At 38.4% G+C, this 27247-nt stretch overlaps 2 protein-coding genes across 3 annotated transcripts in view; both read left to right on the top strand.

Annotated features, from left to right (window-relative positions):
- Positions 1-14664, top strand: part of LOC116288616 (uncharacterized) — a 50225-nt gene extending 35561 nt beyond the window's left edge. Inside the window, exons 25-40 of one of the 2 annotated variants that reach the window (XM_089040527.1) lie at positions 20-238; positions 650-984; positions 1504-1765; positions 2565-2738; positions 2896-3102; positions 3418-3630; positions 3993-4133; positions 5712-5915; positions 6872-7087; positions 8289-8501; positions 9448-9669; positions 10374-10565; positions 11508-11702; positions 12169-12339; positions 12570-12782; positions 13700-14664. In XM_089040527.1, coding sequence (XP_088896653.1) covers positions 20-238; positions 650-984; positions 1504-1765; positions 2565-2738; positions 2896-3102; positions 3418-3630; positions 3993-4133; positions 5712-5915; positions 6872-7087; positions 8289-8501; positions 9448-9669; positions 10374-10565; positions 11508-11702; positions 12169-12339; positions 12570-12782; positions 13700-13731 — 3209 coding nt within the window. In that variant the 3' untranslated portion in view covers positions 13732-14664. Of the gene's footprint in view, positions 1-19; positions 239-649; positions 985-1503; positions 1766-2564; positions 2739-2895; positions 3103-3417; positions 3631-3992; positions 4134-5711; positions 5916-6871; positions 7088-8288; positions 8502-9447; positions 9670-10373; positions 10566-11507; positions 11703-12168; positions 12340-12569; positions 12783-13699 lie in introns of those variants that run through there. The other variant, XM_089040528.1, reaches the window with a different exon arrangement.
- A 1359-nt stretch (positions 14665-16023) lies between these two features.
- Positions 16024-27247, top strand: part of LOC116298963 (oxysterol-binding protein-related protein 11) — a 28449-nt gene continuing 17225 nt past the window's right edge. Inside the window, exons 1-11 of the mRNA XM_089040327.1 lie at positions 16024-16131; positions 16304-16335; positions 17351-17456; positions 18025-18072; positions 18445-18526; positions 19309-19388; positions 20675-20929; positions 21665-21706; positions 22349-22378; positions 23105-23152; positions 23930-23963. Of these exons, the coding sequence (XP_088896453.1) occupies positions 16024-16131; positions 16304-16335; positions 17351-17456; positions 18025-18072; positions 18445-18526; positions 19309-19388; positions 20675-20929; positions 21665-21706; positions 22349-22378; positions 23105-23152; positions 23930-23963 (865 nt within the window). The remainder of the gene's footprint in view (positions 16132-16303; positions 16336-17350; positions 17457-18024; positions 18073-18444; positions 18527-19308; positions 19389-20674; positions 20930-21664; positions 21707-22348; positions 22379-23104; positions 23153-23929; positions 23964-27247) is intronic.

Here is a 27247-nt window from a genome sequence, read left to right as displayed (position 1 = left end):
TGTCCTCTTTTTATTCCAGCAAAGATGACAAGCTGTCAACGTCATCGTCTAATGGCCTTGGGATTGACAGGGAGACCGAATCCAGGGCGCTATGTTCCTCAGTGTAAACCTGACGGCAAATACAAAGACGTACAGTGTCACATTGGGACAGGATTGTGTTGGTGCGTTAACGAAAAGGGACAAGGACTTATTGGGTCTAGGACATGGGGAGATCCACAGTGCCAAAGGACACCCTCAGGTTTGGCCCTGTTTTTGACTTGCAGCATTTTGCAATTAGAGCTCGGTTCTTAGTTTTCCTAATCATGTCTTCACGCCATCACATTTTATCGATACTCCAAAACAACCTCTGGGCTGATCACAAAGGCATGGCACGGCTAAGTTACAGAATATCTACCTTGTTGGGTGTTTAGGAGGGAGTAAAAACGGAGCGAGTCAGAAGAAAAACCCTCGAATCAAGGGAAAGACCTAACGAGCTCTACTCACACGTGACGCTTGGTCCACTGCCAGGAATCAAACCCGTGACCCCAGAGAAGCGATTGTTATACTGCTACACGACCCTTGATTTTACGACTATAGAAAAGCAAGCCATGAGCCATGAATATCCTTAAGCATTGTTTGAGAAATTATGATGATCATTATTTTTTTACAGAAAAAAGATTTCCACTAGACATTGCTATAATGTTCCCACCATCGTCGTCTGACCCAGCCATCACTGCTATGAAGACATTCACTAAGTCTATCGTGAATTCATTCGATATTTCCCCAACGGGCACTCGCTTCAGCTTTGCCGTGTTTGCAGACGATGTTCACTCGCCTCTCAGCTTTAGCTCTCTGGAAGGAAGGAGTATTTCGAAGGAAAATGTAGAGAAAGTTCTAGATGGAATGAAGATGACTGGAAGTGTTACGAGACTGGACAAGGGACTCCAATGGGTAGACCAAGAGATATTTAATGAATATAATGGAATGACACCAATGGTTCTAAAGGTAAACCTCCGGCATGCGAGCGCGCGCGTTTTGGCGCGAAACGTATCGCCAAAACCACAGGAATTAGCTCCCTCAAATCCACAAGAATTATAGTTCATCATGAGACCAATGGCTCTAAAGATAGAAAGCTTGAGCAAGCGCGGTTTATTTTTCAGACGGTTGCTAGAACCCGAGCGCGCGCTTTTTGGCGGGAAAGTTTCGTCCAAATCCACAGGAACTCGTATAGACTACGAAGAAAACCATCTGTTATCTCAAAACGGAGCAACATAAAATTACTTAAACATGTCGACTTTATATATATATTTTATAAAAAAAAAACCTGAAGAGCCGGTCGTCTCTGATAGGCCAATCAGGACCCTCCAGATCAACCTTAAAATATGTGCCAAATGGCTAGACACTCGTATTGCCTCGTAAAATGGCGGTCCTGTCTCATTAGGGGGATCTAGAACACCAAGGAACACAAGAAAGTTAGCTTAGCTTGTTTAACTTTTTCTTATTTGCGTTTTTTTTTTATCTTAGGTACTTATAGTTATCATGGATAAGAAGCAAACACGTGACCAGGGCCGATACGTCCCATTATCAATCGCATCAGAAGATCTCAAAGCCAAAGGTATCAAGATCTACTGCATAGGAATTGAGAGTTTAATTGAACTGGGTGAACTCATGGATGTTTGCTCAAGTCCTTCTGATGTCTACACTGTTAAGGATTATAATGACCTCGCTAAAAATGGAAAAGAAATGGTGAAAATTGTTAAAAACTACACAAGAAATGAACTAAGAGGTAGGCTTTTTGGATAGTATTAATGATGTGAATGGTGCGTGTTTCGTCAAGCAAATTTTTCTCGGAAGAAAAAATCCGAGCTCGTCTTCAACTCGAAGTTGTTTTTTTCGAAAACGATTACTTGACAAAACACAATTCACGTGCATTTTTAAAAACTATGATGTTCAAAATATGGCGGTGTGTTGGCTTTATTACTTGTAAAAAAACGTTTTGATCGTTAGTACAATATTTATAATTTGAACTATAATGAAAAGGAACGATCCTGATGTTATTATTGACTTTGGCTAAACGAATGCCATTACAGTTATAATTAGAAAAACATTCGAACTAGATTGTGTTTTCATGTGTAAATAGAATTTCTAGTTGTTTCTCTCCTTTACTTTGAGGGATTTTCTCTGGATTTTTCGGTTTTCATCCATTTAGCAAAAATCAACTCAATAAATATAAATTCCAATTTGATCTTGGAACGAGGGTCACAGGTTTGTTAACCACTGACTATTAAGTGTTACCCTCATAAAACAAACAACAAATTAAGGAAGACTGCTATCATGAGTGTAACACGGCCACGATCACGCCAAGGTTACGGAACTGCCAGACCAATCAAATTGCGCGAGAAATAAAATCACCCATCAAAATTGTAGAAAACAGCACGTTCGCTGCAAGGCACGCATACAGCACCCATTTTTTCACTGTCATACGAAAAAAAATCTAATGAAAAATATAAATAAGTATGCAAATAAAAGCCGGAAAGAAAATGTGGTTCTATTATAATGTTTTGTCACATATCCTACGTCTACAGCTGTTAAACAATGCAACCTCCCCTTGAAGTCAGGAAGGCGTGGATGCTTAGCCTCTCTACGTTCTTGGTACTACAACAGTAGGTTGGGACAGTGCCTGCAGTTTACGTACAGCGGTTGTGGTGGAAATGCAAATAACTTCGCGACTCATGAGAAATGCAGAAAAAGTTGTGGAGGTACATTGCTCAATAGTTTAAAAATATACATGCTTCCCATCTAGTGTTGAAGGAAGCTTTTAAAAGATGACTACAAATTAACTATAAAGTAGCTAATTGTTGGAGCCTGTATATGTACACGCAAGACGTAAGTATTATATTTTTTTCTGTTACTTAGGTATCCTTCCGCTTTGCTACGAAGTTCAGCACAGAAAAGCTTTTCTATCAACGAGTCATTATCAGCCAGAGTGTGAGCGTACAGGAGAATACAAACCTGTGCAATGTTATGGATCTAGTACATACTGTTGGTGTGTTGATAGGCAAGGCAAAGAGATTCCACAAACCAGAGTTAGTGGTGGAGTACCAGTATGCAGTCTCCGTGGAGGTATGGTGCAAGTATGGCTTATATTGGTTGGTTAGTGTGTTGCTCCATAGTTTGATTCTCGGTGACCTCACACACTTGTTTTAAGGAACAAGTGTGGCTTGGTTGGTTAGCGTGCTGCCTGCTAAGCAAGAGGTCCATAGTTTGATCCTCAGTGACCTCACACACTTGTTTTAATGAGCAAGTGTGCCTTTTTTAGTTTGTGTGCTGCCTGCTAAGCAAGAGGTCCATAGTTTGATCCTCATTGACATCACACACTTATTTCTAGTTCCAACACTGAGTTATCTTTATTATTCTTTTCATTAATATTTATTGTAGAAAAGTCAACGCTATGTCTAGCTGCTCGTCGTAAATCCCTCGGTCAGTTTGGAGTTCCGAGTATTGGCCGACATGTACCCGACTGTGATGCGAATGGAAACTATAATAGTCTTCAGTCCGATGGTAATTCAGATTATCACTGGTGCGTAGATTCCTCGGGATATGCCATTTCTGGAACCCAACGTTGGGGAATACCTGACTGTAAAAATATTGGTAAGTAAAGTGTGCATTTGGATGCATAAAGCTAAAAATGGGCTCTTGATCTGAGAATATGCTGGCTCACAGACCCAGCATGGGAGATGGATGCTTCTAGTAATGGGCTCCTGATCTGAGAATATGCTGGCTCACAGACCCTGTATGGGAGATGGATGCTCCTAGTAATGGGCTCCTGATCTGGGAGTATGCTGGCTCATAGACCCAGTATGGGAGATGGATACTCCTAGTAATGGGCTCCTGATCTGGGAATATGCTGGCTCACAGACAAGTATGGTTACTTACATCTTTTTATGGGAGTTGAATGTTACTAGTAATGGCTTCTCTTAAATTCTTGTGCTATACTTCTCATTTCATTTAAGTAAAGTGCCCTACAATAGAGGACCATCGAACGTGTGACTCATCTCCCAAGTGTTCCCATGACAACGATTGCTCACCTGGTTTGACGTGCTGCCAATGTGGTAAAGCTACGAGATGTCTTAGCCCTACCAACAAAAGAAGATGTAAGTAGTATTGTTAATTATATAACAAAGACGTTCAGTCTTTTGACACCTGTAAATGTTATGGTTTGGAAAAGTACGACTTTGATTCACACTATGAGGTGCAAAAAAAACTTGCTCCCTTGTTTTAATTTGGCAAACCCTTCCTAGCCGACACCTGGTTGGCTAAGTTGGTTGAGCTTCGGACTGTTGTGCGGTAGGTCGTTGGTTTAATTCCTGGCAGGAACAACAGTCGTTGACTCAAAATAACTTAGGAGAAGGTGCTGCCTTTGTACTAACAGCTACAAATGGCGGGTTTGATTTTCATTTGGCTCAGATGAACACTTGAAATGGCGGTCCCGTTTCTGCACACCTTATAATCACTAGGGACGTACAAGAACTGAGGTCGTAAAGAAACCTTTGCAGTGACCACTCTCAGTTTCAGGGCACGTTATCATCGTAAATTGTTATCAAATCTTATATAGTATCTGCTGTTCTTTTGAGAAGCAACGCTTTGTTATAGGTATTATTGCCCTCGAGAAATCCTGAATCTGCCGATAGTGATTTCTATGTACCTACACTATACACTATACTCAATGTCCAATTTTACATTATTAGATCTTTTTCCCTTAACTCATGCTATTTACTTTATTCATTAACTGTTTATCACTTCAAATATAACCACTGTGACCTTTAAAATTTGTTTTGAATATTGTTTTTACTAAACTAAGTCACATTCAGAATTTAATATTCTTATTAATATAGAAATAAAAGAATTTTTCCTAATTGAAATCGGTTAACGAAGAAGAAAAAAAAAAAAGAAAGAAAAAAGAAAAAAGGATCAAAAGCTTGAATAGGTATAATTTTTAGGTCACCCATCCAAGTATTAACCCTCCTCAGACGACCTCGACTCAGTATCTCGAACGACAACGATTTATCCACTGGACCACGGTTTCAGGTGAATCAGCATAACAATAGCCGTGAAAACAATGCACCGAATAGACTAGACTTTTTAACATTATACTTTCAACCGATTCCGTGCGTGGCAGAGATGCAAGGGATTAGCCGATATGGTCTGGGGGCCGGCTGGTCTCTCCCCTGATGCTTCGGCTAGAACATTTTCTTGCGTAATTCGTACACCCAAGGGCAGAAGGATTTAATCGCCGTCAGGTCCGAAGTCCATACGCCGCCTCAGCTCTGCGGATGTCTCGGGGGTATGGCAAAGTGGAATCGTTTTTTTTTTTTTTTTTTTTTTTTTTTTTTTGTCGGATGCTTCGAAACCCATTGCATCCAGATTTTTTTCCCTTCTTTTTCCGTTTTTCCTCTTTTTTCTTTTCTTTTCTTTTCTTTTTTTTTCTTCTTTTTTTTGATATTTTCAAATCTATTTGTTACTCATGTCTAATGGTCAATCAAAATGATAACAATAAAGGATTATTTGGTTAGCTTAAAAAAATCAACAAAAATTGCACACAGGTAACATTGGTTATTCATTTCATTAACATGCATAAAGCTCATTACCATATTTACGTTAAAGAGTCATCAGCATGTTTAACACGATTTATAAGAAAACTTTATTTTAACTGTAAAGCTTTTCTCTTTCAGCCAATTTATCAGAGTGTCATATAGAACAAGCACAGTATACATCACTGATAGAATACGGTAGAAAGCTGTTTAAACCTCAATGCAAGAGCGATGGACAATACAATGAGACCCAGTGTTATGGAGACGTTTGTTGGTGTGTTGATAACCATGGCAACGAGCTTGTAGGAACCAGGCAACGCGGTCTTCCCAACTGCAAACAAGTAGGTGAGCAATTTGGAAATTTCGTTTTTTTAACTTTAAAGAGAAGTATGAGAGAGGTATGAGAGAGGTATGAGAGAGGTATGAGAGAGGTATGAGAGAGGTATGAGATAGGTATGAGATAGGTACGAGAGAGGTACGAGAGAGGTACGAGAGAGATATGAGAGAGGTACGAGAGAGGTATGAGAGAGATATGAGAGAAGTACGAGAGAGGTATGAGAGAGGTATGAGAGAGGTATGAGAGAGGTACGAGAGAGGTATGAGAGAGGTATGAGAGAGGTATGAGAGAGGTATTGGAGAGGTATTAGAGAGGTATTAGAGAGGTATGAGAGAGGTATGAGAGAGGTATGAGAGAGGTATGAGATAGGTATGAGATAGGTACGAGAGAGGTACGAGAGAGGTACGAGAGAGATATGAGAGAGGTACGAGAGAGGTATGACAGAGATATGAGAGAGGTACGAGAGAGGTATGACAGAGATATGAGAGAAGTACGAGAGAGGTATGAGAGAGGTATGAGAGAGGTATGAGAGAGGTACGAGAGAGGTATGAGAGAGGTATGAGAGAGGTATGAGAGAGGTATTGGAGAGGTATTGGAGAGGTATTGGAGAGGTATGAGAGAGGTATGAGAGAGGTATTGGAGTGGTATGAGAGAGATATGAGAGAGGTACGAGAGAGATATGAGAGAGGTATTGGAGAGGTATCGTAGAGGTATTGGAGAGGTATGAGGGAGGTATGAGAGACGTATTGAAGTGGTATGAGAGAGGTACGAGAGAGGTATGAGAGAGGTATGAGAGATATGTACCTTATCCCAGAACTGATTGGAAAAATAGATTGGCCAGGATATAATTTGGTCGTTTAAAAATTTTTAAAACCTTATACCTAATGAAATGAAATATATTTTAACAATATGTAGATGAATGTCATCCGAGCCTCTGGCTTTATTTTCCTATTTATATTTGTAGCAAATCTTACTCCATGTCAAAGAGAACACAACCGAACTTTGATTTTCCGTAGCGTTACTCCTCTCAGCTACTTTCTGGTCCAATGTGATTCAAATGGTAAATACGAACCAATCCAGTGCCACTCGGCCACAGGTTACTGCTGGTGCGTTGATAAGAATGGGAACGAGTGGGTTGGAACCAGGAAATGGGGCAAGGCAAATTGCACAAATATCAATGGTAAAAATATTATTCTTATTTCTTGTCTCTTTTGCTACTGTTTTTGCTGCTGTTCTTGTTGTTTCTGCTGTTTTTAATATTGCTGTAGCCGGTTGTTGCTGCTGGTGTCATTGCTGCTGTTGCTGCTGCTGTTGTTGTTGCTGCTGTTGTTGTTACTGCTGTTGTTGCTGCTGTTGTTGCTGTTGTTGTTGCTGCTGTTGTTGTTGCTGCTGTTGTTGTTGCTGCTGTTGTTGTTGCTGCTGTTGTTACTGCTGCTGTTGTTTCTGCTGCCGTTGTTGTTGCTGTTGTTGCTGCTGTTGTTGTTGTTGTTGTTGCTGTTGTTGCTGCTGTTGTTGTTGCTGTTGCTGTTGTTGCTGCTGTTGTTGTTGCTGTTGCTGTTGTTGTTGTGCTGTTGCTGTTGTTGCTGTGTGTGCTGTTGCTGTTGTTGCTGTTGTTGTTGTTTGTTGTTGTTGCTGATGTTGTTGCTGCTGTTGTTGTTGCTGCTGTTGTTGTGCTGTTGCTGCTGTTGTTGTGCTGTTGCTGTTGTTGCTGTGTTGTGCTGTTGTTGTTGTTTGTTGTGCTGTTGCTGCTGTTGTTGTTGTGTTGTTGTTGCTGTTGTTGTTGTTGCTGTTGCTGTTGTTGTTGTTGTTGCTGTGCTGTTGTTGCTGCTGTTGTTGCTGTTTGTTGTGTTGTTGTTGTTGCTTGTTGTGTTGTGTGTGTGTGTGTTGCTGTGTTGTTGTTGCTGTTGTTGTGTGTTGTGTGTTGTTGTTGCTGTGTTGTTGTGTGTGTTGCTGTTGTTGTGTGTTGTGTGTTGTGTGTTGTGTGCGTTGCTGTTGGTTGTTGTTGTGTGTTGTCTGCTGTTGTTGTTGTTGTTTGTGCTGTTGTTGTTGCTTGTGGTGTTGTTGTGCTGTTGTGCTGTTGTTGTTGCTGTTGTTGTGTGTGTTGTGTGTTGTGTGTTGCTGGTGTTGCTGTTGCTGCTGTTGTTGTGTTGTGTTGTGTTGTGTGTGTGTGTTGTGTGGTGTTGCTGTTGTGTTGCTGTGTGTTGTTTGTGTTGTTGCTGTTGCTGCTGTTGTTGCTGTTGCTGCTTGTTTGATGCTGTTGTTGTTGCTGTTGTTGTTGCTGCTGCTGTTGTTGTTGCTGTTGCGGCTGTCTTCGTTTTTACTTTAACTGTAGTGGTTCTGGATTCTTCTGTTCTTACGCAACTCCTTATTTTTCAACACAGTCAAACAACAAACTGTCTGTCAGTTTCGGCACGAAGAATGTCAGGACGACACGCCACCCATTCACTTCATTCCAAAATGCACAAAAGATGGATCGTATGAACCTCTTCAGTGTATGGAGAGCATAGGAGAATGTTGGTGCGTTGATCAATATGGATATGAATTACCAAGAACAAGAACCTCTTCCAGCAATAAACCAAACTGTACTTTATTAGGTTAGTAAGTGGTAATACTTTTCGTTACAGATATACGAGAAATCCATGATGCGTAATGTGCAATCCTGAATGTGCAATCTGGAATGCAAATGTACAATCTGGAATGCAAATGTGTAATCTGGAATCCAGGATGTGGTGCAATCTGGAATCCAAGATTTGCAATCTGGAATCCAAGATGTGCAATCTGGAATCCAATAGGTGCAATCTAGAAACCAAGATGTGCAATCTGGAAGTCTGTGCAATCTGGAATCATGTGCAATCTGGAACCATGTGCAATCTGGAATCCAAGATGTGCAATCTGGAATCCAATAGGTGCAATCTGGAATCCAAGATGTGCAATCTGGAATCCAATAGGTGCAATCTGGAATCCAAGATGTGCGATCTGGAATCCAATAGGTGCAATCTGGAATCCAAGATGTGCAATCTGGAATCCAAGATGTGCAATCTGGAATCCAAGATGTGCAATCTGGAATCCAAGATGTGCAATCTGGAATCCAAGATGTGCAATCTGGAATCCAAGATGTGCAATCTGGAATCCAAGATGTGCGATCTGGAATCCAATAGGTGCAATCTAAAATCCAAGATGTGCTATCTGGAATCCAAGATGTGAAATCTGGAATCCAAGATGTGCAATCTGGAATCCAAGATGTGCAATCTGGAATCCAATAGGTGCAATCTAGAAACCAAGATGTGCAATCTGGAATCCAATAGGTGCAATCTAGAAACCAAGATGTGCAATCTGGAAGTCTGTGCAATCTGGAATCATGTGTAATCTGGAACCATGTGCAATCTGGAATCCAAGATGTGAAATCTGGAATCCAAGATGTGCAATCTGGAATCCAAGACGTGCAATCTGGAATCAAACTCGAAAACTCATTTTCCATGTCTTCTTACTTCTTACTACTTCAGCAGTTAAGGGATTTACTTTTATTTGTTTATCATTCAGCATGGCTAACTCCATGCCAAATACAGCGACGTCAAGCAATGGGAAATGATGGTACCCCTGTGGTGGGACTATTTGTTCCTGAGTGTAAGCCAAGCGGTGCTTACGAACCCGTTCAATGTCACACTGACCCTGTCAGCACAGAGAAGACTTGCTGGTGTGTTAACAGCCATGGCATTGAGGTAGAAGATTCCAGAAGAAGACCAGGAATTCGTCCTTTTTGCGGTAAATAAAAAACTGCAAATTTTTCCCCTTTCAAATATAGACGCCGCGGGCGTAACGACATCCCTTTTCAGACCACGTGTCATTCACTTGAGAATAATATTGTATCCATATTCATGTGTCTTCTCATGCGCAACCGAGCGCAAACCTTAAACGAAGAAATAATACTCTAGGGAATGTCATGTGGTCTGAAATAGGAAAGCATTACGCCTAAACAGGCACAAGGTTTGTTCAGAACAAGACTAGTGGTAGCTTTTTGTTACATAGAATCGGATGATTGAATTTTGGCCAGGATGAGATCAAAGGCTTTCACATCACCCAGAACGGTTTCTTAGTTGTTTGATAGTAAAATCCGTAAAATCGTTGCTTACTTTTATCTAACATAAAATGGCTGCCATTGTTCCCCCTCAATTTGCTAAATTTTCCTTACATTTTTTGTCCTAAAAATCTGTCATCTTATTGGCTAAAATCATTTTCTATTGTTTATTATCCAATCAAAAGCGAGATTTCCGTTTATAATTTGCACTGTATTACATTTTTCTGCACTGCATTACGTTTTAACAACACTGCTCTAAGCCAATCAGAATTGAATAATTTTTTCATGTATGTTAATGGTTACTTTAGTTAAAAAAAAAAAACAAAACAAAAAAAAACTAATTAACTACAAAACAACTGTGTCATAGTTTTTTATCATTACATTTTTGTAGGAGAAAAATCTTTGTGTGAAGAAATCCGTAAAGAATCAAATGCAAAGAACTTAACCGACAAACCTCTTTTCCAATGTCAAAAAAATGGTCGCTTTTCACCGGTGCAGTGTTCTCATGGAATGTGTTGGTGCGTCAATGAATATGGAAATGAATTCTATGATACCGTGACTATGGAACCCAGAAACTGTTCAGGTAAGTACGTCAAGTCCACATCAGGCTGAATAGGCCACAACCCTCGATGTTTTGTTCCAGGCCACGCAAATAAAAGCACTAAGTTTAGGCCCCGTCCACACCTATCCGGAAAGTTTTGTATCCGCAATTTTTTTATTTTTTTCGCGCATACGAAAATGTTCGCGTCTACACGCAGCGTATTCGAATCGTTTTCACTGTCCACACGTATCCGGAAATTTCTTGATCCGCCCTGATGCACGCTAGTGCCTAGTCCATTCGACGGATAGTTTTTCTTACTGAGCATGCGCAAAATCGTGTTTACGTCAGCGTATTCGAAAATTTGCGGATACGACCGTCCACACGTATCCGTATTCGGAGCGTATTCGAAAATTTCCACTCTGGAGACCGTTTTCGAAAATTTCCGGATACGGATACAAAAATTTCCGAACACGTGTGGACGGAACCCGTATCCACAACAAAAATTTGCGGATACAAAAATTTCCGGATACGTGTTGACGGGGCCTTAGTATTCAAGCACCTAACTCATGGAGAACCCGGAGAAAAACCCTCGTGGCAAGAAAAACACATCAAACAAACTCAATTCACATGTTGATTTTTACGGGGATTCGAAAACCAGAGATTCCAAAGAAAAACCTCGTGGCAAGGGAAACTAATTTCACTTACAAGAATTACTACTTACTAATTAAAGATAATGGGTCAGTTACTATACTGGAATCTACAAACAGAAGCTGGCGACGTCTCGCAGACTAGAACCACTAGTCTTCTTCAGGATAGCTTGAAATCTGATCACGTGACGGTCACGTGTCAATCTGTGAGGAGTATCCCTTAGAACGATGTCCCATGTGTGTGACAGATTGACCACCGAATCGCTGTTATGCCTAGATTTTTCGATCCTCCCATACGGCTTACTATTGTATCTTAATCAAATGTACTTTTTTTAAGGTCTCGGACTAACCCAGTGCCAGGTTCTTCACAATAAAGCAATAGCCCAAGGAAGCTCACTCATTTCCCGGTGTGAGGTGGATGGTAGCTATTCACCTATGCAGTGTAATGTTGGACAATGTTGGTGTGTTGACAGATATAACCGAGAAGTACTCGGCACTAGACGCACCGGCATGGCTGATTGTCGTTCCAAAGGTTTGGAAAATATAATGCTGCTTGTCTTTCTAATAGACATACACAAGCTTATTTACTCAGGGTTAGCCCCATTTCAGTGTCACAATATTCACCAATGCATGCCTGTATGTTAGCATTACTATAGACCCCTTGCACTTGTCCGGATGGATTCTCTTTTACTAAGAAAAGATGCCCTTTAGAGCGTTTTCCGTTAAAACGGCCATCTTGGTGTACCAAAACAATACATGTTCTATCCTACGGGAAGTGAACTCTATCTTTATGCAAAACTTATTATGGCTGCCTTGTCACGTGAGTGAAAACGCTCTATTGTTTTGTTCCCCCATAACAATTCCTCTAAACTGACCTCTAAGAAATCAATGCAAGAGGTATATACCAAAAATGCTCAAATTCTACAATACAATCACTTTTAAATTCTAAAGACTTTCACCTTCACCACCACAATAAAAATTGCTATTTTTTGGCACAGAGGATAATGAGATATGCAAGATGCCCTTCGTTCGAGGACCATGTGAAGCGATGCTACGTCGATGGTATTTCAACAGTGCAACTAATGCATGTAGTGTGTTCTTGTATGGAGGATGTGCCGGTAATGAGAACAAGTTTGTCAGTTATCAAGAATGTCAACAACAATGTAGAGGTGACGATATTATTTTCTTTGAAGACCGACTGACCGACTGACCGACTGACCGACTGACCGACTGACCGACTGACCGACTGACCGACTGACCGACTGACTTGCCGACTGACCGACTGACTTGCCGACTGACCCACTGACTTGCCGACTGACCCACTGACTTGCCGACTGACTTGCCGACAGATCTGTATCTTGAAAAAGCAGTATAAATACCCATCTTTTCTTCTATGCAGGAACCCCTTTAACAAAATGTCAACAGGAAAAACTGGAATTCAGGTTCGACCTCAGTACCCACAATCCAGACTGTAACGATCATGATGGCAGTTATAAACCATTACAGTGTCACCTCGTTACTAAAGAATGCTGGTGTGTTAACAGTGATGGTATAAAATTAGAAGGATATAGATCAACCAATGGCACCAATCCTATATGTCCTAATAATAATGGTAAATATTTATTATCATTCATAGAAAAGGCGCGTTTACGCGGAGCAATTTTTTCTGCAACTTGTGTCGCAACGGCGTTGCATGGAGCATTGCAGCGTGTTAACTACAGCGCAATTTGAAAAATGTTTTGAGACAAGTTGCAGCAGACCTTGCGAAAAGTAGAGTTCGTTCCTACTTTTGGCAATGATTGCGTCTCCGTTGCATCGTGTAGACACTCTTGCAACGTGTGTCGCAACGCTGTTGCGAGAACAGTTGCAGAGAGAGTTGCTCCGTATAAATTGCGCCTTAATGAATGGACAACTTTGGAATGTTTCTCGATAAATACCAATGCTTGCAGCATTCAAAATACGAAATAAATTTCTGTATTTTTAGAAATAAACCAATTTATCTATTTCCTTTGAAATAATGGACCAAATCCACTTCATGTTTTGCCCATTTCAGACAACGTGTCACTCTCTTGAGAAAAAGATCCTTTGCTTGAGTTGTATCGATCCATACCCATGTGCCTTCTACTGCGCGCGCAACTGTTAAACAAAGAAATGATACTCTAGGTAATGACACATGGTCTTGAGAATAAGATTCTTTGTTTGGGTTGTATCCATATTCATGTGTCTTCTCATGTGCAACTGTTAAACAAAGAAATGATACTCTAGGGAATGACAGGTGGTCTTGAGAATAAGATTCTTTGTTTTAGTTGTATCCATATTCATGTGTCTTCTCATGTGCAACCGTTAAACAAAGAAATGATACTCTAGGGAATGACACATGGTCTTGAGAATAAGATTATTCGTTTTAGTTGTATCCATATTCATGTGTCTTCTTATGCGCAACTGTTAAACAAAGAAATGATACTCTAGGGAATGACACGTGGCCTGAAATGGGGAAACAGTATTTCAAATATTATTCTTTTCCCACAGGTAAATCTATAGAAATACAAGGACTAAAGTGATGACAATTCCTAACGGCATAATAATTCCAATAAATGCCGAAGAACGGATAAGCAGATCTTTATAAGCAGCCGCTTGTATATTTTTTTATTCTTAATGAATGGATTACGGGAATTTCAATCTCCTTAATAATTATATTTTATTAGGTTAGTTATTTGAGTGTCTTTTATCTCTGCTTTTCTATATTTGCCATTCCGAGGTCGAAGAAAAAACTTGGTTTGAGCTGTCTTTCATTGGAGTGCATTGTCGGACTGTCCTAGTGGACATATTTCCAAGATGGCGTCCATTGCGTCATTAAAAACTGTCAAAATTCGAAAAAGGTTTTTTCCTCCGGAGCCATGCGTAGTAATGGCGAGAGTGGACGCCGCGTCTATTTCTGCTTTCAAGCTGCTTCCATTGATAGCCGATAGACTCCAAATGAAGAAACTATAAAATTATATATATATATATATAGTTACTATACTTTACCTGTTTCTACATTCTTTTCTCGCAAACTCTTTTATATTCCAAAAAAAAAAAAAAAAGACAATTTTTCTAAGCTGCTTAACGTGCGCAAACAAATGTCACGTGACCCGTTCCGCATTCTCCCGGAGCAATGAATAGCCATAAATATTACTAATAAGGTCATAGGCAGGTTAAATCTAATTGGCTGTTTGCCTGATGGCGTCATTTTACTACCACTACGAAAATGCTTCGCGAATATTGTTTCTTATTCAAATTTGTATTCCCTCATGAGAATAATAAGACAATTGGTATTAATTAACTGAACGAAATAAAGTGTGCAAGGGAGTCTGGTACGTATATTGCTAGTAAATGACGCCTGCAAGCAAGTGCCCTATTAATATGTTACCCTTTACACTTTTTACATTTTCAATTCTATACTCTAGTCGCCTATGTACAGGGATGTTTCTGGATTAAAATAAGCTTTCTACTTGTCTGGGGAATTTTTATTTTTCTTTTCTTTTCTTTTTTATTCTTTTTTTTTTTTTTTTTTTTTTTTCTCTCTATTTCTTTTCTCTTTCTTTGCTTTTCCTGCCGTTCCTTTCCTTTTCTTTTCTTTTTCTTTCTTTCTTTCTTTCTTTTCTTTTCTTTTCTTTTCTTTTCTTTTCTTTTCTTTTCTTTTCTTTTCTTTTCTTTCCTTTTCTTTCCTTTTCTTTCCTTTTCTTTCCTTTTCTTTTCTTTTCTTATAGGGACTGTTTGATATGGCCTTCTTTGCAACTGTTCAGTAGTTAATAAGTTCGAAAATCCCTTCTGACCGACACTAAGAACGGCTGCAAAGAAGACTACTATCACCCACGATAAAATACGTTTGTACTCATTTGCAGTCTACTCCGTTAGCAATATTGTATTTTTTTGTGGAAAGCTTTAGTCAACTAGCCACTCAAAAACTCTCGTATTGTCCTCAGTTTTTAATGTGAACTCTGGTTTCAATACCATATATAACTTATTAAGGATTCATTAAACCATTAGAAAACTCACTTTAGTGAATGAGAAGGAAACTTTTTGGGCTTCCTGTGGCTTTCTTCCAAAAACGAAATAGATATATTTCCGGGATCTAATAGTTTGTTATTGATTAAGGATCAAGTTACATCGTTCTTTCGAGACAGCAGGTCACTCACTAAATCAGCTCTCTGTCCGCAGCATATTCATCTTTTTAATGGCAACAATTCTCGACCATAACATTACAGTGTACTTTTTTTTCATCTATCACTTACTCAGTACAGGTAGGTGGTTTATAAATATTCAAAATGAACCTCTTGTAATATCTATGCTGATTTGACCTAATATTCGACATCCTAAATTGTTAAACGTTTGTTTCGCTTGGTAAAATGTATTCTCACTATAATATTGCTAGATTATTTGTAAACTTTTCTAAAACGTTTAAATTCGTAGATTTTTACATTTTTCTTGTCAAGAAATCCTTACTGAATATGTCCCTTATGTATTAATCTGCAGTTTCGGTGAACCAAAGCATTAACTTAGCCTCCCCTTCCTAATGTATCTCTTTGCCTCGGGATGTTTACACCATACGTCATTCTCTTGAGAATGAATTTTTCTATTTGAGTTGTACCCATATTCATCTGTCTTCTCAAGTGCAACTGTTTAGCAAAGAAATGATACTCAAGGGTGCACTCACGTGGTCTGAAATGGAAAACATTTCAATCTCGTACCCAGAACCCACGTTCCTCCTAGTTAGATTTTGGAGAACCAAAGTAACCCTACTCTCCCCTCCCTTATCTAGTATAGCTATATTCATTCTTGGGCTTCCTGTGTTCCCTCTTGGATATTCCAAGATGGCGTCCACTACTACAGTGATTCACGACCCTTCGGGAGATATCGACCTTTCTATCTACACAGAGGAAGAAAGAATAGCAATTCTATCTGTATTAGAAAAAGCGAAGGTATCCCATCCAATTCCCAACTTCTAAAGCCTCTAAAGCCTTTCCCAGGAATATTTTTCACTCATGTTTTCCCGAGTCCAGATGTTTTGTCCTAAAATGTTCAGAATTTCGTTATAAATCCTAAATTAATTTTCATCTTCGTATTTTTATTTTTCCTATATCTAATCATCAGTCTTTTCAAAAGGAGGAGGAAAATAAGTTTAGGTAAGTATTGTGTCTTTATTTTGTAAGAAAATACATATGAAAGATTGTATTATAAAATGTTGATTGTTGTTGTAAAATGTGAAAATATAGCTATAGTTTTGATTGATTAATAATTAACGAAGCTTAACTTTATTTGAAGAAAAATCTAATTCATTGGTTACTGGAGTTTAAAAGTCTAAAGATTTTTGTCATGTCAGGCGTTTACAATTTAAAAAAATACGTAGTTCACCAAAATTAGAACAACGTTGTTCAAGTTCAAATTAATGGCATTAACTGCATGCTAAATTATGCAATTGGGATTCAAGGGTGCTGTAGTGCAAAATACACTTGGCTCTCACTTCTGTGGTCTCAGGTTTAATTCCTGGACTAAGCATTACACTAACTGAAATTATTTAATCTGTGAGTTATTTCTGCAATGCTAATAGGATGCTTCAGGGTTCAATTAGGTTGAAATCAAGTTCAAATTAATGGCATTAACTGCATGCTAAATTATGCAATTGGGATTCAAGGGTGTTGTAGTGGAAATACACTTGCCTCTCACTTCTGTGGTCTTGGGTTTAATTCCTGGACTAAGCATTACACTAACTTAAACGATTTGATCTGTGAGTTATTCCTGCATGGCTTAGGATGCTTCAGTGTTCAATTAGATTAATGTTGAATGTATAACAAGCAAGTCCAACTCACAGATAAATCTGAAATATTTAGTGTATTAAGAATCAAGAGATAGACCTTCTTTAATATGTGATTCCCAGTCCAATTCTTCAATTGCACGTTACGTCATCGCTGCCATGTTGGTGCTATTTAACAAAAGATTTCTCATTAGCACCCATTGTGAACGGCACCACAATGGCCGCCAGATGCTTTTGTCTTTTGACTCTCTTGGGAATGCTTGCAATCCATCAATAGCACATTAAAACCAAAGACCCAAGAGGTGAGAGGCAAGTGCAGTACAGAGCTATGTTGCTCATGATTCCCATTTATTTATTTGTGTGTTCATTTATTTTGATTCACCTAGGCAACCAATGGAAGGTCAGTTGAGTAAATGGACCAATTATGTTAAAGGTTGGCAATACAGATGGTTTACCATAGACCCTGATACTGGAGTATTAGACTATTATGTGGTGGGTACATATACACCTTATTGAAAAAACGTAGTTGGGTTCAAGAAAGTCATATCATCGAAGCTAAGACCAAAAAGGATTTTGGGTACTCCAAAATGTGTATTATATTTGCATATAGACATGTAAAAATGCACAGTAGAGCAAAGTCGGTCGACCTTGATTAACATGTCAAAGCCAAAGATTAATGCGCTGGGGAGCTGTTTGGCTGCAGTATTTTGTCTTCCCATGCTCCCCTTCGGTCTTAGCTTTGATGATATAACCTTTTTTTGAACCCAACAGTGTTTTTTCAATTAGGTGTTTACAGCATAGAACGTCATATTAGAAAATCCTATGAAAGTTTTTAGTTGTTAGAGGATTTCAATTATTTTTTAAATCTTTGCCTTAAAAATATTTCCTTACTTCTTTCCTTTATCACTTTCTTCCTTCTTTCCTTCCTTCCATTTTTCTTTCTTTCTTCTGTTTTTCCTCTCTTTTTTTTACTTTCTTCTTTTCCATGTACCTCTTTGCTTGCTGCAATTTTTTATCATTTAATACTATTTACTTAACATTTTTCTTATTTGTCTATCAGGATAAAGAAAAGAAAAAACAAGGACCAAGAGGGTCTGTCAACCTGGCTGTAAGTGATTAAATCCTATTTCATAAAATATTCAAAATATTTAACATGTGAGCTGATTGTCTGGCTAGATGATATGTTTATATCAGAAGACAGAGACATGCTTGTGCAAAAATTTTCAAAAATGTTTTCAGGAAGCAACATGAAATGACTATGTATTGTGATATAAATGCTCTGGGCGCTTAGCTCAAGTGAATTAAAACCAGGCTTTTGCATTTTACCTATTTTACCTAAAATAGCTCTGTTCTTCCTGCATTCATTCCGATAACAGTAATCTTTCACGGGTTATTGCCTACCAAATTTAAACAATATTTATTAACATTATTAATTTTGGTTATTTGTTTGTTTATTTAATATATGTCATTCATCCTGCAGGGTGCTGTGGTGTCCCCCAGTGATGAAGACTCTTTCACATTTAGCGTCAATGCTGTGAATGGGGATATCTTTAAGCTTAGAGGTACTACTCATGCAAGCAATATATATAATCTTATATTGGGAGGACTTATACTTTTAATTTTAATGCACTTTATACCGTGCAAGCTGATTGGCTGGCTACTGTGTTTGTATCAGAGGACAGAGAAATGCTCTTGCAAAGTCTTTCAAAACTATTTTATAAAAGCAACATAAAACGGCTGCTTATGTCTCTGTACTGTGATATGGGAACACTATGGGAGCTGTAGAGCACTTGAAAAGCAAGAGAAATACTTGGCAGTGTCTGAAATTAGCGGTCGTCCAGTCGTCAGGGACGACTAAAATTTGAAAATGACGACTAGATTTTGGAATGTGCTTGTCCTTCTGACGATACGTTTTTGCCAAGGTGTTTTCTTTCATAAAAATATAAAAGAGTCCGTAAAGTCCAAATATAATTCTAAATTATATTTCTTCTTAAAACCTAGAAAGTTCATTTTTCAACTGATAAACTTTCAAATTTGACAAATTTGATTGCATCTTCTGCATTATAGATAACCTCTGACCATTGTCATTCAGGCTCTACAAAACGGAGTCCAAGTGGGACTCCTAGGTTTTGCTCTGGACGCCTAAGAATTAGAACATGGTTGTCCAAAGGATCACTTAGCTCAAAAGTTACTTTCGGGCCCTGACTTGGCTATGCCTTGTGTTTCTAAGCTTGCTTCTCTCATGCTCTACAGCTCCCTGCATGTTTATTTCACAGTACAGAGATGTGCTCCCATGTTTTATGTTCCTTAAATGATAGCTTTACTTTCTTTTCTTTCTTATCAGCTAACGATGCAAAACAGAGACAACATTGGATTAATACCCTCCGGAGTGTGGCAGAGTTTCATGCTCGTAACATGGCGCAGGTATGATAAAACTCTTAAAAAACATATTGTAAGTGCTGTGCTATTCTTAGTACTGCATTCCTGACAAAAAAAAGGGGGGGGGGGGGGGGGGATTCCTGTTTTAATTCTCTTGTTTGACTAATAATTGGGATAAGTCCAACCAAAATTTACCTTTGAATTAGTTTGATTATTTGTGAAGTTCGACAAGGCTTGTCTTACTTTTTCAAACTGGATCAGCTAATAAACAGTTCTCGTTTTAATATCTAGGGCATAAGGGTTTTCCCATTTCAGACCATGTGTCATTCCCTAGAGTATTATTACTTTATTTAACAGTTGTGCATGACATGAATATGGATAGAACTCAAACGAAGAAACTTATTCTCAAAACAATGACATGTAACTAGTCTGAATACATTACGCCCAAGGTAAAGAGGTCTATTCAAAAGGGGCCATTGATAATAATAACTCACCTTTTTTCACCTCGTAAGAAAAGAATTAGCTTCATTAAAACAGGGAAGCGCCGGTGGCATGCGCTGCTAATGGGCTGCCTCTCACCATTGCGGCCCGAGTTCAAGTCCTGCAGGGTTTGGTGTCATATGTGAGTAGAGTTGTTTGTTGGTTCTCTCCTGTGTAGTATGTGGGTAGAGTTGTTTGTTGGTTCTCTCCTGTGTTGTATGTGAGTAGAGTTGTTTGTTGGTTCTCTCCTGTGTAGTATGTGAGTAGAGTTGTTTGTTGGTTCTCTCCTGTGTAGTATGTGAGTAGAGTTGTTTGTTGGTTCTCTCCTGTGTAGTATGTGAGTAGAGTTGTTTGTTGGTTCTCTCCTGTGTAGTATGTGAGTAGAGTTGTTTGTTGGTTCTCTCCTGTGTAGTATGTGAGTAGAGTTGTTTGTTGGTTCTCTCCTGTGTAGTATGTGAGTAGAGTTGTTTGTTGGTTCTCTCCTGTGTTGTATGTGAGTAGAGTTGTTTGTTGGTTCTCTCCTGTGTAGTATGTGAGTAGAGTTGTTTGTTGGTTCTCTCCTGTGTAGTATGTGAGTAGAGTTGTTTGTTAGTTCTCTCCTGTGCTTTGAGGGTTTTTCTCTGGGTTCTCCGGTTTTCCTCCCTCCACAAAAATCGACTACGAAATTCTAATTTGATCTTTGGGCTTTCACTTAGTTTGGAACCTACATTGTAGCTCTGTTGTGATTGTCCCATGCTGGTGATACAACAGCGAAAGCTTTGTAGATTTTTTTTTCTTTTTTTTTTTAAATGTACATGTGTGCCAAATACACCTGTTTTGTTTTGACTAATTTCTTTAAGGTACATTTTTAGGCGGCACCTCCATTGCAACTACAGACAGTGACGCCAACACAGACTAGTTCCCAGGGTCCTCCTCCAGCCCAAAGCTCTACGTCATCAACACCATCATCTTCTCAACAAACCCACTCAACATGTAGATCATATTTTAATGGTTCTCAGAAGCCGTTCAATCACGCCCCAGCATACGTCACAGATGAGCTGATCAAAATGAGAGATATGCTGCATAATATAGAAGATGAGCAGATGACAATGATTGAACAGCTAGAGGTAAAGTAAATAATGTACTATGCTTGGGTTTAGAATATCATTGAAACTGAAAAATTAACCTGCAACTTAAAAAAAACTATGTTTTATAAAACCCTGGAACAATCTCTCCAGGGCTGATTTAAGTCAGGGCATGGCTAACTCACAGATAGAACCCTGAAACAACCTCTGGAGCCATGCCCTGACTTAGATCAGTGATCTAAGTCAGGGCATGGCTAACTCACAGATAGAACCCTGAAACAACCTATGGGCTGATCAAAGTCAGGGCATGGCTAACTCACAGATAGAACCCTGAAACAACCTATGGGCTGATCAAAGTCAGGGCATGGCTAACTCACAGATAGAACCCTGAAAGAAACTCTGGGCTGATCTAAGTCAGGATATGGCTGACTCACAGATAGACCCTGAAACAACCTCTGGGCTGATCTAAGTCAGGGTATGGCTAACTCACAGATCAAAGCCTGAAATAACCTCTGGGCTGATCTATGTCAGGGTATGGCTAACTCACAGATCAAAGCCTGAAACAACCTCTGGGCTGATCTAAGTAAGGGTATGGCTAACTCACAGATCAAACCCTGAAAGAACCTCTGGGCTGATCTAACTCAGCTAACACACGTACAGATTGAACCCTGAAGCAATCTCTGAGCTGATCTAAGTCAGAGCACGGCTGACTCACAGAACAATGAAATCATTTATAAATATTTGAAATTCTTTATTTTTGTATTACTATTTTCCTAGATGGATCCCCAAAATGAAGAGACTATATTCCCTCTTGATGAGGTAAAGTAAGTTGTGCGTAGAGTTAAGGTGGCTTCATCATGGCGCTGTCTATGTTTATGCATCCCAGAAAATGTTATACCTTAAATCCAAATTTAAACTTGATGAAGATACTTTTAGGTATACAATTTAGTAAAAAAACTAGTTGTAAAAGACAACGTTTTACTGTCATCTCGACAGCATCCTCAATCAATCAATCAATGTACTGCTCATTTCTCCTAGAGAAACATTCAGCTCTCACTCTACTCGAGTAAGTTCTACTACTTTGAAGCCAAGCTATTATGTTTGCGCCTAAAGCAATCTTTCAGAATCTGTGATGGTTGATATTCCTGAAATCTTTGGTAGATTGTTCTTATTAATGTTTTATTGGACAACCTTTTCTTTTGTTGCTTGTATCTATAAAAGTTAGCTTCTTGATATATCTGCAGTTTGAGGAGCGTATTATATGTGCAAACCATTTTAGTCGTTGTTTCACGACATAGTCCTTCAAGGGAGTTGCTCTAGCATATTCAGTTCCAATGAAAAGTCATTCAAGTTCATTAGACCTGATGATGTTTGCGAGATGACAGCAAAACGTTGTCTTTTACAACTAGTTTTCTTACTAAATTCATATTTAACGAATTATTTTTCTCTCCTTTTTATCAGCACATTCTGGTTTTAAAAGCGACTTCCCAGGTAATAAAGAAGTTGTTATAGACAATTAAATTTTGACTTTAACTCTAATTAATTCCGCAGTTATTAATTATTGCTAATTTTAAATAACAATTCCCAAAATATTTAATAGATAACATTTTGAAGCTTCAAACATCATTATGTCAAAATTATGATACCCCTTGATGGGGAGGTATCGATGTTTTCTGGAATTACACAATATACATGTACCTTCCTCAAACCCTCCCCACCCCTGGAAATTCCAATCCCCTTCCATGTGGGAGAAATGGATATTTTCTGGAACTACACAATATACCCTCCTCAAACCCTCCCCACCACCTGGAAATTCCAATCCCCTTCCATGTGGGAGGAATGGATATTTTCTTGAACTACACAATATACCCTCCTCAGACCCTCCCCATCTCTTGAAAATACTGAATTGTGGGGAAATTGCCCAAGAATGCAGTTGCACAGACTAAACTTCCACGGAGTCATGGTTCAGTCACCAGTAATATATGGTTCAGTCACCCTGTGTTGAAGTCTATTCACTATTTAAGGGAAGCGCCGGGCAAGTTTAGTTTTGGGCGACCAAACTCTCTGGCGACTTCACCCGATTCTATACCACATTGCCAAGGTAGAGTACTTGCAAGTTACTTGATACTAATCTTTATCATTGGTATCACATCAAGTGGTGATGCAGGCTGATTATGTAGGTATTTTTATTTAAGCGCGTGCTATTTTGTTTTTCAGTCTACCCTTAATGCACTTCATCACTGTTATTCAATATTACAAAGAAGGGTAAGTAATAATATGTGGTCCTGGTTGACTGACAAATTGGTATTTTTTCTGTACATGAAAACTTCTATTTGTTTATCTTTCCATCCATTCCTCCATCTATCTATCCATCCATCCCTCCATCCCTCCATCCATGCATCTATGCATCCATGCATCCATCCATCCATCCATCTCCTCCCCTCCCCCATTCTCCCGCCATCCGCCCCCCAGCATCCACGCACCGCCAGCCCGCCCGCCAGCCCCCGCCAGCCCCCGCAGCCCGACCGACCGCCCGCCAGCCCGCCAGGCCATCCCCAAGCCTCCAGCCCCCTCCCTAGCCTCCGCCAGCGTCCCCCCTCCACCCCCCCCCATCCCCCACCCCTCACTCCATCCCTAACGCAATCCATCATTACATCCGCCCTCCATCCCTCCCTCCATCTATCCGCCTCCATCCCTCCGCTATGCCTAGCTCTACCTCCCTCTATCCCTCCCTCCCTCCATCCCTCACTCCATCCATTCATTCTTTACTATTGGTTTCTTTATTTAACCATCTATCCATCCTCCCACCCATTTTTCCATTCATCCATTCATCCACCCACCCGTTTATTCATCCATCTATCAACCCACCCACCCGCAAGTTTTTTATTTCTTTTAGGAAATACAAATTACAATAACCACTATTTTAGCTATGAATGATGCAACTGAAAGTGTGCACGTGTGCTGTGTGGTCTCATAAAGCATGCGCTCCCAACCAATCAGAATGCGAGATTTATAACAGTTGTTTCATAATGTTTATTAAAGGTCGCTGAAGTACAAAACGAAAATCTCCAAACAGGTCAGTCATATTGGTCTACATTCACTTCAGAAAATCTCAAAATTTAAATAAATTGGATACGATTTTTCTATTTATTTTACGTCATCGCAAATACAGCCAATCAGAATGCAATTCCTCCTACCCTCGTGACACACCATGGAATATCCCACTTGTCACTTGTATATAATAGTTATACAATGCTTTCACGTGACACACCATGGAATATCCCACTTGTCACTTGTATATAATAGTTATACAATGCTTTCTTGTGACACACCATGGAATATCCCACTTGTCACTTGTATATAATAGTTATACAATGCTTTCTCATGACACACCATGGAATATCCCACTTGTCACTTGTATATAATAGTTATACAATGCTTTCTTGTGACACACCATGAAATATCCCACTTGTCACTTGTATATAATAGTGATACAATGCTTTCTCGTGACACACCATGGAATATCCCACTTGTCACTTGTATATAATAGTTATACAATGCTTTCTTGTGAAACACCATGGAATATCCCACTTGTCAATTGTATATAAAAGTGATACAATGCTTTCTTGTGACACACCATGGAATATCCCACTTGTCACTTGTATATAATAGTTATACAATGCTTTCTCGTGACACACCAAGGAATATCCCACTTGTATATAATAGTGATACAATGCTTTCTCGTGAAACACCATGGAATATCCCACTTGTCACTTGTATATAATAGTTATACAATGCTTTCTCGTGACACACCATGGAATATCCCACTTTTCACTTGTATATAATAGTGATACAATGCTTTCACGTGACACACCATGGAATATCCCACTTGTCACTTGTATATAATAGTTATACAATGCTTTCTCGTGAAACACCATGGAATATCCCACTTTTCACTTGTATATAATAGTTATACAATGCTTTCTTGTGACACACCATGGAATATCCCACTTGTCACTTGTATATAATAGTTATACAATGCTTTCTTGTGACACACCATGGAATATCCCACTTGTCACTTGTATATAATAGTTATACAATGCTTTCTCGTGACACACCATGGAATGTCCCACTTTTCACTTGTATATAATAGTTATACAATGCTTTCTTGTGAAACACCATGGAATATCCCACTTGTCACTTGTATATAATAGTGATACAATGCTTTCTTGTGACACACCATGGAATATCCCACTTGTCACTTGTATATAATAGTTATACAATGCTTTCTCGTGACACACCATGGAATATCCCACTTTTCACTTGTATATAATAGTGATACAATGCTTTCTCGTGAAACACCATGGAATATCCCACTTGTCACTTGTATATAATAGTGATACAATGCTTTCTCATGACACACCATGGAATATCCCACTTGTCACTTGTATATAATAGTTATACAATGCTTTCTTGTGACACACCATGGAATATCCCACTTGTCACTTGTATATAATAGTTATACAATGCTTTCTCGTGACACACCATGGAATATCCCACTTGTCACTTGTATACAATAGTTATACAATGCTTTCTCATGACACACCATGGAATATCCCACTTTTTATTTCTATTTCAGTTCTCGTATACTCACTCTCGAGAAGGCTTAGTATACTTGAGGAATATAAAACGTGCGCGCATATCTTTGAACTGACTGTGATATAAGCACGCTTGGAGCTGTAGAGCACGAAAGAAGCAAGCTTAGGAACACGAGGCGTAGCCAAGTGCTTTCTCTTGCTTTTCGAGTGCTCTACAGCTCACAGAGTGTTTATATCACAGTACAGAGGCACAAGCATCCGTTTTTACATTGCTTTTATAAAATATTTTTGAACCTGATTTTGCGCAAGCGTGTCACTGGCCTCTGATATAACCACGGTAGCCAGCCAATCAGTGCGCTCGTTATGTCTCAAATATTTTATAAGATAAAATACAAGTGCATCGTGGGACATTCCATGGTATGCCACTCAAAAACCATTCTCAACATATCTTGGCCATATATATATATATATATATATATATATATATATATATATATATATATATATATATATATATATATATATAATACGCCTATTTCAAATAATCTTGTCTGCCGGAGATCTCACGAAATGGGCGGACTGAGACTAAATGTAATATTAGCGGTTTTATGTTTTCTAGCTAATGCTAAATTCGTGGTGGGGAGGTGGAAAGATATTTTTAATGGTCTAATCTCAAAGGATTAGCTATTTTATGTTTAAATATTAAACTGTATTATGATTGATATTCCTCATAAAAATCCCTTATTTCAGTTTGAAACATTTCTAAGACAAACCAAATAGAAAACTCGCTTTAAAGTAAAAGAATATTCTTAACAAAAGTTGGGGAAAAATCAATCGTATTTTTCTATATTTTTATGTTTTTTACTCGTGTTTTTTGGCGTTTCAGAGAAAAATTTTCGTACTAAATGACATTATCTAACTGTCTTAGATGCAAATATTGACAATAATGATTATTAGCATATAAAGCTACATCGAAAATTCATTAAATATTCACGTCTAAGCGACTTTGTTCCATGAATCGTCTGCCAGTTTTTACGAAGTAAATGATATATTCTTATTTAGTAAAACAAAGGAATCTTGAGACAAAGATGTGAGAATTGGATTTTATATCCTTGTTATTGGAGGAAACAAAGCGACAACAACATAAAAAAGCGTTTTTACAACGACTTTGCGATTCATTCAAGACGGCTGAAGACAATTTTGATCTCGCTGGTAAAATCGTTTATCATTTTATTATTAGTACAAATCATTTACTCATTTTGATATTTAATAGATATATTGGTTTTCATTTAGTATTTTCGTATCTTCATCTTCTGCATTTTTATTCTATTCTTTTTTCAATTCTTATCTCGAAAATCAATAATATTCAAAAAAAAAAAAACATATTTGAGAATCATAATTGATCATTCTTTATATTTCTCTTTTTTCTTTAATAGTTTCTCATTTTCATTCCATATTTCATATTATGGTTTTTTTTCCTAGGGTTAAGTATTACATTGTATATTACGAATACTTTTGATAACTACGCAAAATGACTTACATTATAAAAATAACGTTAACAATTTTTTTTTTTTTTTTTTTTTGTAATATTTTTTACATCAAAATATATTTTTTCAAGGAATTTTATTTCAGTATTTTTATATTAACAATTTGTTTTTCAGATAATTTGTTTGTAGGTGCTTATATTTGCAGCAATATTTCAAATATATAACAATATAATTTTAGCATATGGTAAACATGGTAAATGCAGTCGTTTTTCAAG

The sequence above is a fragment of the Actinia tenebrosa genome, unplaced genomic scaffold (assembly GCF_029948245.1).
Source record: "Actinia tenebrosa isolate PJP-AT-01 unplaced genomic scaffold, QUT_ActTen_1.0 PGA_scaffold7__59_contigs__length_16204524, whole genome shotgun sequence".
Taxonomy (NCBI): domain Eukaryota; kingdom Metazoa; phylum Cnidaria; class Anthozoa; order Actiniaria; family Actiniidae; genus Actinia; species Actinia tenebrosa.
This window is presented reverse-complemented; position numbering and strand designations above follow the sequence as displayed.